General features: G+C 33.3%; 2 protein-coding genes across 9 annotated transcripts; one reads left to right on the top strand and one right to left on the bottom strand.

Annotated features, from left to right (window-relative positions):
* Positions 1–1075: 1075 nt before the first annotated feature.
* Epp (Ecdysteroid phosphate phosphatase) lies at positions 1076–7288 on the top strand. 8 transcript variants are annotated; one of them, XR_004975468.2, is made up of 12 exons: positions 1076–1225; positions 1309–1424; positions 1964–2204; positions 2288–2483; positions 2688–2789; positions 3412–3581; positions 3747–4077; positions 4149–4668; positions 4779–4945; positions 5017–5262; positions 5338–5709; positions 5811–7288. XR_004975468.2 is itself a non-coding variant. In XM_014232698.3 (11 exons), the coding sequence occupies exons 2-11, from the start codon at positions 1318–1320 to the stop codon at positions 5577–5579; spliced, it is 2298 nt and encodes a 765-aa protein (XP_014088173.3). In that variant the 5' UTR covers positions 1076–1225; positions 1309–1317; the 3' UTR covers positions 5580–7288. The 8 variants fall into 8 exon arrangements, 7 of the variants coding, with proteins under 7 accessions (XP_014088173.3, XP_014088172.3, XP_014088171.3 ...); XM_014232698.3 differs by having other exon boundaries at positions 3747–4053; positions 5338–7288; XM_014232697.3 differs by having other exon boundaries at positions 3747–4062; positions 5338–7288.
* On the bottom strand, positions 6120–7262 carry LOC106616170 (transmembrane protein 179). Its single transcript, XM_014232704.3, has 4 exons — positions 7080–7262; positions 6872–7015; positions 6571–6814; positions 6120–6511 (listed from the first exon to the last, which is right to left on the bottom strand). The coding sequence occupies exons 1-4, from the start codon at positions 7187–7189 to the stop codon at positions 6317–6319; spliced, it is 693 nt and encodes a 230-aa protein (XP_014088179.1). The 5' UTR covers positions 7190–7262; the 3' UTR covers positions 6120–6316.

Here is a 7288-nt window from a genome sequence, read left to right as displayed (position 1 = left end):
CTCTCTATTCTGCCATTTGCATAACCATGTATATCAATAATAAAACCTAATAATTCATTCAATCAAACGAGATTCGAACCTTGTGATTCTGATCGGCGTGCGTAACTTCTATCTACTCGACCAGAGTATATGTTTTCAAATTTAATTTACTTACACTCTCTATATAGCAATTTAAGTGGATATATTCTTGATTACAACCACCACCCGTGTACATCAACAAGTTGGTGTGAAACATTGTTAACACTGGGCTACCAATAAAATTAACAACCGCAACCCGCGTACAACAACCAGTTGGTGTGAAGATTTGATAGAAACTGGGCAATCAGTATAATTAAAAAATACAATTACAACAGAGATGGCAATATCAGAGAGTGTTAATGAATAGAGAAAGCGCAAATGTTAAAAAGTACTAATTTCAGCTTTTAACAAGAGGGAGAATCGAAAAATGCAACGTCAAAACTTAAGAAAACAGGAAAAAGGCTATAAATACACAAAGAATGTTCTTATATAATTATATTATTTGTTATGTTAGCTGATCTCAATTCAGTTCATAAATACATGTACGCTGAGGCTTGCTTCTCCTTGCTCCGCGCACACAATGTTCCAAGCTCTTAATTTTTGCTTTCAATGTTAAGAACGAACAAGTTGAACGGTCGAAGGCAAGGGAGTCGGCCGTACTGCCATATAATTATTTTGGCATTTTTTATTGATCGATAACTAGTATAAATATTTGTATATTTATATTATTAAGTATATACAAAAATTCTTGAAAAATTTGCACGAAATTTCTAATCTAATGGATTAAATACTTATTTTTTGATATCAATCCATGAATATAACAAAATATTCTTATTCCCGACAATTGCATGTCATTTATTTGCAAAAGAGAATGAGAAAATTGATAAGAAGACGGCTTTCAGTGTGTATTGCTACTTGAGAGCAATTTCTTGACCGTGTAACGCCCGAGTTAACCACATTTCGTATTACCAGACTATATCATTATGTAGCTTTATTAAGTTATTTTATGAAAATTGTTGGTAAGTCTAGTTAAGGCCATCGATAGTCAAAATAAACTATCGATAGGGAGACGAAAATAAAACTGTCGATACTATCGATAGTCCCATCGATTGTTTTGCAGCTCTAATAGAACGAAAAAGTGATCCAATTTCAGGTTTCCTTATAATATAAATTTTCAAAGTTATACGGCGACAAAAGTTATTAGATTGTATGTATCGAATAATAATTATTAAGGATATTTCCTAATATTAATTAGAACCTCATTACCACTGTTCTGTTTTTAATAAAAAGAAACAAGCCATGGCCCAACTCCCGCCGCGAAAGAACCTAACACCAACAAGAATTTCAAAGCAGCACTTATCACCGTTGCAGACATTACTGCAAATGGGTTTTACTAAGCACAGAGCGTAAGTTAACATTATATGTGTGTAAGCAGTGGTTCTATCTAAATATTGAAAAATTAGAACAAACTCACATGTATATATATACATATATTGGATATTATGTTACAAATGTCGACAAACTTATATATCCTTTACTTAAAAAAAAGGTATCGGTAAATACTCAGTGAACTGAACATACTCTTTTTTACCAGCCCTTTCAAAACATCCATTTTATAACCGCAATAGACTGGGTAACAATTTCACTATATAAATATAATTTAACCAGTTGTTAAATAAAGACAATAATGTGAAGAGATCAAATTATTTTATACGATTACATTAACTATGAATAGTCTGTTCTTACGTGAATTTATATATGAAAATATTGCATATATGAATTATAAAAAGAAAAAAATTAACATAAAGCTGTGAAGCTTATGTGCCTTTGACCGACCAAAGATATTTGACCATTAGACAATGATTTATTGGTGACAACTGATAATATTTCTATTTTAGTATGTGTATATATACATAATACTACAAGTTATTATTTTTAAACGCAGAGAAAAAGCATTGGCAGCAACTGGTAATCGAGGTGTTCAAATCGCGTCTGATTGGCTGCTTGCGCATGTTAATGATTCAACTTTGGATGAAAATTGTCCGCGAGAATATATTCTGTACGCATGCCCTACTGGTTCATTTTTGCATCAACTGGAGGAATTCTGGAACAAATCACGGAAAATGTGTGGTTGGAACGGAGCTCATAATTATGTTCCACATATCACATTGGTTTCATTTTTTAAGGTAATAGTAAACAAAAATCTGAACCTTACAGATGCATGCGTTATCATAATTTTTTTGTTTTTATTTTTCTCCTTTTTATGAAGGCCCCTGATGAAAGTTCATTACATCTATCTAAAGCCTTAAAACAAGTAGTTGATATGAGTGGACCACTTCTAGATCGACCATTGAAACTTGAGCCTTATTTGAGTCAAAATTTTATGGGATTTTTTGTAGCCGAGGATGACGCAAACTATTTGAAACGGCTTTCATTACAGTATGTGAAGGAGGTTTCCAATTCAAGTATGAAACTTTTCTTGTATGAAAATTATTTTTGTAATTTTTCGTTGTCATATTTTTGTGACCGAGGTATTATGAAGTACTTTTAACTATGTAAATGGTAAATTTTTTGTGGTCTTTTCTACATATTTTTAAACGCTTTCATTGGAACGTGTAACATTGTGCTAAACTGTAAAAATTGTTTTTGCTAAAAATAATTTCATAAAGTCATAAGCGATACATACGAGCAGCTTGATGCAATAGTTGCTTGCTTCCCATGGTGCGGTGCTGTTTCATCCGGTACACGTTGTATACCGCGTAGTAGTCGATGTAAGGAAAATAATAATTATTTTAGAAAATTTTATTTGTGATTTCTTTCTATATGTACTTTTTATTTTTGATCACTATTAATCAGAAGCATTCTGAATTCGGTGCAAAATGCATCATTACATTTAAAATCACCAAAACAACGCAAAGTATATACATAAATGATCAGCGTGACGAGCTGAGTCAATTTAGCCATGTCAATCTGCGTACCTTATAAATTATATACAAAACGTTGGTCGGTTACGTTTTCAGAATTAGTTAATTAGTATGCTTTGATGCAGCCGAAGTTAATGTTTTTGTTACCAAAGATAAAAAAAATACGGCCAGAAAATGAGTATAAAATTAATTTAAACGAAAGAATATGACCTTGTATTGGTAATCTCCATTAAAATAGAATGGGTAAAAAACCTGTGAAATTATCAAGAAACGATTTCGGATACTAATAACTCAATCCACCTGTGAAATATTTTTACTCTTTCTTTTATAAGTATTTGGTAAAGTAGAAAAAAATATTTATATGTATATATACAATTTGGCATGCAGTCGTAGACATATATAAAAAATTATACCACTTTTTGGTCTACAAATACAATATATAATATATACATATATGTGTATATTTTAGCAATATCTTTGGAGCCGCATGTAAAATCACTACATCTTACCTTAGCATATCAGTTTCCGCAGAATCAATTTAATTCACTGAAATCCCTAGTGGAATCACTCAATGCAACTTCTGCCTCTAATTGGGAGCTGCGTCTGTACTCGCGCGACCCACGACTAACCACAAAACAAGTATATTGCATAATTTAGCATTATATATGTATATTTCTTTTTTGATTAATTCTTTATTTATAACTTTTTTAAAATGTGTGTTCTTTTACTTTTTCTAAATGCTGTTTCTCAACTATTGATATTTTGAAACACCATTTTTCGCGCTTCTTTGAGTTGCATATGTAGGTACACAAAGTGGTGTATCCTCATAGCCCCCATGAAATCGATGAATTGGAGTTGCGCATCGGCGATTATATTTATTTGAACACGGATGCTGTAGACAATTCCAGCGATGGTTGGGCTGAGGGTATTTCCTGGCTAACAGGAAGTGTTGGTCACCTACCTGTGAATTACACTGAACGAACCGCTGAATCAGACGCGTGGACACTTCACCGCGTTGTACAGTTATCTAAATCAACGACCTCATCTTTGATATCGGCTGAAGAAATTGACATTGTGGATGGTCATAGCATTTCTATTGATCACGATAAAAGTGAGAAAGGTTTACATCATCAAAGTCGGTGCAGCTTATTAATTTTACATTATTGACTGTATATATATTTTATGTCCATTTCTGTCCTATTTCAGATGTGATAGTTGCCTTGTCTCATGAATTAATAGAGGGCAATTCTTTTAATGAGGAATCCGAGAACAGTGTGGAAAAATACTTGCGCAAAACTTTAAAACCTTGTTTAGATTTGCCACTTGTACAAGGTAATCACAACTCAATGCCAAACAGTGGTCCATTACCACAACCACAACATATACATCACCAGTCGGAATGCATTTTACAACAAGAAACACCCAGCTTCGAAATTAGTTCGCCACATGCAATGGAAGTGGCCAAGAGACGAAGAGACATGGAGATAATGGTGGAGCCTATTAGTATTTCAACACCACGTGCAGATGACACGCTTAGTATAAATTCCGATCGTTCAAATGAAGCTACAAGCCTTGAGGCATCGCCGAACAAAAGTCGTAGATTATATATAATGCGACATGGTGAACGTGTTGATTTTACCTTCGGGACATGGATACCTTATTGTTTCGATGAGTTCAACAATTATGTGCGCAAGGATTTAAATATGCCCAGGAAATTACCACGAAGGTACGTAAGACGACTGGTCTCGAAATCATAACCCCATTAAAAAGAAAAAACTGCCCTAAGAAGCTTTTTTGAAAACACCAATAAGTAATTAATAATTTTTTCGTGTAAAGGCAAAGATGTCCAGACGGTTGGCAAAATGATTCACCGCTCACAAACATTGGACTTTATCAAGCGAAATTGACAGGTGAAGCGTTACTTGAATGCAATGCTCGAATCGACCATGTTTACTGCTCTCCAGCTTATCGCTGTGTTCAAACATGTATAAGTACACTAGAAGGTTAGAACATACTCGTATTTAATGTTGTACTATAATAAGAATACTGTAATTCGGTACAACTTGAAACATAGGTTTACACTCGCGTAACAAATTCAAAGTTAAATTAGAGCCGGGTTTGTTTGAATGGATGGCTTGGTATCCGGATGGTGTGCCAGATTGGATGAGTAAGTCAGAGCTGCTAGATGCTGATTACAACATAGATACAAGTTATCAACCTTTTATTTCTGACACTAAATTGAATGAGTGCGTCAAGGAAACCACAGAAGAGTTTTATACTCGTAATTATGAAACTTTACGAAAAATCATTGGTACTACAAGTGAGTTATAAATCACCCAACATTATTGAGATGATGAACTTCGATTCGTTTCATTTGAATTGCTTTGTTTTATAGAGGGAAACATTTTAATAGTGGCGCATGCCACCACCCTTGACACGTGTACACGGCAGTTAATTGGTGCCGAACCACGTTCTACAAATGAACTGCGTCAAGTAATACATAAGATACCATATTGCAGTTTAGGCGTTGTTGAAGAAATGGAGACCGGTGTATGGAAATTGGTGGAACCGGAATGTTTACCGGTGACACATTCGAAAAATCCTCGATTTGAATGGAATGTACTTACTGCCACATAGTGTTCGTGCTTTGGGGAATTGTTGGTAGCTAATCATTTTACGGAAAAGCCCTTATAAATAATTATAAGGTCAAAAACACGACTATTATTATTTATGTTAAGTGAGAAGTACTGATTTTGTTATTTATAAGGTATGTGCCGGATATCAATATATTTCATTCCTAATAAGTTTATAAATTTGTTTAATAGTTAATTGAGTTAAGAATGTCTGTATTTATTTATTCCCGCATAGAATATATGGCGCAACTAAAAAAAATACCTATTGTAATTTATATATCATTGTCGGGTATTAAAGGAATAGTGGTTATCTCCCCAAACCACAGTATGTCGGTACAAGGCCTAGACTGAATTCTTCAACTTTTGGCAATAAAGTTAAGTATGCTCGATAAAATATTACCACACATTTTACTAAGATTACTAACTTGTTGGACTGTATATTCGACTTAAAGAAGGAAACGTCTAATACAGAAAAGCTTCAGCGTGTGAGAATAGAATTGTTGCTGCGGTGATGTTAATACAAAAGTACCAAAAGATAATATCATTACATACATATTGATTTAATTCATATTATATATGTTTATGAATATAATGGTGCCTGTTGAAATTTCCAACTGATAAACTTACTAGTGTAATATAATTTCGACTAAAATGCAAACATAAAAAATATTTATATATGTATAATGTACAATATTAGAGCGGTATTGGAACAACTTAAGAATCCTCTATCGCATGTAATGTTTATTTATTATTAGCTTCAGAAATTGTCGGTGTTGTAGATTGTCCATCTAATTGATGCTGATGTTGATTTACTAGTTTTTGACGTTCCAAGTACATAGAAACTTTAATATTACGCACTTGATGATTTTGAATGAGTTTAAGAAGTGCTATAACACCTATTCCAACCGATATTGCAAAAGAACCCCATGCGCCGAACTTTAAACAATACAATATACAAAAAAATTCAACTATGCTATTGTACAATTTTTATTTACCTGAGCTGTTCCCATTTCAATATAGAAGTCAGATGTGTCAATATGGTCTTGGTCTCCGTGTATGATATTTTGTCCTGCTGCGGTTTCACATGACGGAAATCGTTCAGTCATACCATCACACCATACAATAAATCCTAAAGTAACCATAATTGCTGACAGAATTGAAAAGGCTAACATCCAAATACCAACCACAACGTCAATGAATAAAGAAAGAAACGAAGCTTCTTCTTTCATCCTAGAGTACCTATATTTATATAAATGCTATATTAACTCCATAATCAAGGAAAATAGGGACTCATACCTATAAATCTGTAAAGTTGAAACCAAGAATAGAAATATTGCAGTAAAAAGTGGAAAGCTGCAAAAACTTGTTGATGACCATTTTACTTCAAACATTCCATCCTCTTCACGCCATTTTCCAGTTGTAAAAAGCAAGCAGTGTCCCCTATAAAAATAAGAACTTATTACGCATCAAAGCATTTCGTTGTATATGGACAAAATGTACCTACCCAAATTCTTGGATACTCATACCAAGAGGAACCAACATGCACAACGATAATATAACTAATATTACATGACCAGCGATTTGGCTTAATAGCAATACATTTGCTAAAACCATTTTTTGATAATCCTAATATCTAAATATCTCTTCTTATATTTACATCAAATACAATAACTTATATCAAAACATTCGCCACCGATGACAAATCGATTAAAA

Source organism: Bactrocera oleae, chromosome 2 (assembly GCF_042242935.1).
Source record: "Bactrocera oleae isolate idBacOlea1 chromosome 2, idBacOlea1, whole genome shotgun sequence".
Taxonomy (NCBI): Eukaryota; Metazoa; Arthropoda; class Insecta; order Diptera; family Tephritidae; genus Bactrocera; species Bactrocera oleae.
The sequence above is the reverse complement of the archived record's forward strand: the minus strand, read 5'-3'. Positions and strand labels throughout refer to the sequence as shown.

Excerpts from the sequence above, each read along its gene's own strand:
- LOC106616170 (XM_014232704.3), bottom strand. The coding sequence starts at position 7,189 with ATGGTTTTAGCAAATGTATTGCTATTAAGCCAAATCGCTGGTCATGTA. Across the intron at positions 7,016-7,079 it reads ATGAGTATCCAAGAATTTGG|GGGACACTGCTTGCTTTTTA; the intron begins GTAGGTACATTT and ends TTATTTTTATAG. Across the intron at positions 6,815-6,871 it reads TCAACTTTACAGATTTATAG|GTACTCTAGGATGAAAGAAG; the intron begins GTATGAGTCCCT and ends ATATAAATATAG.
- Epp (XM_014232696.3), top strand. The coding sequence starts at position 1,318 with ATGGCCCAACTCCCGCCGCGAAAGAACCTAACACCAACAAGAATTTCA. Across the intron at positions 2,790-3,411 it reads TATACCGCGTAGTAGTCGAT|CAATATCTTTGGAGCCGCAT; the intron begins GTAAGGAAAATA and ends TGTATATTTTAG. Across the intron at positions 4,946-5,016 it reads ATGTATAAGTACACTAGAAG|GTTTACACTCGCGTAACAAA; the intron begins GTTAGAACATAC and ends CTTGAAACATAG.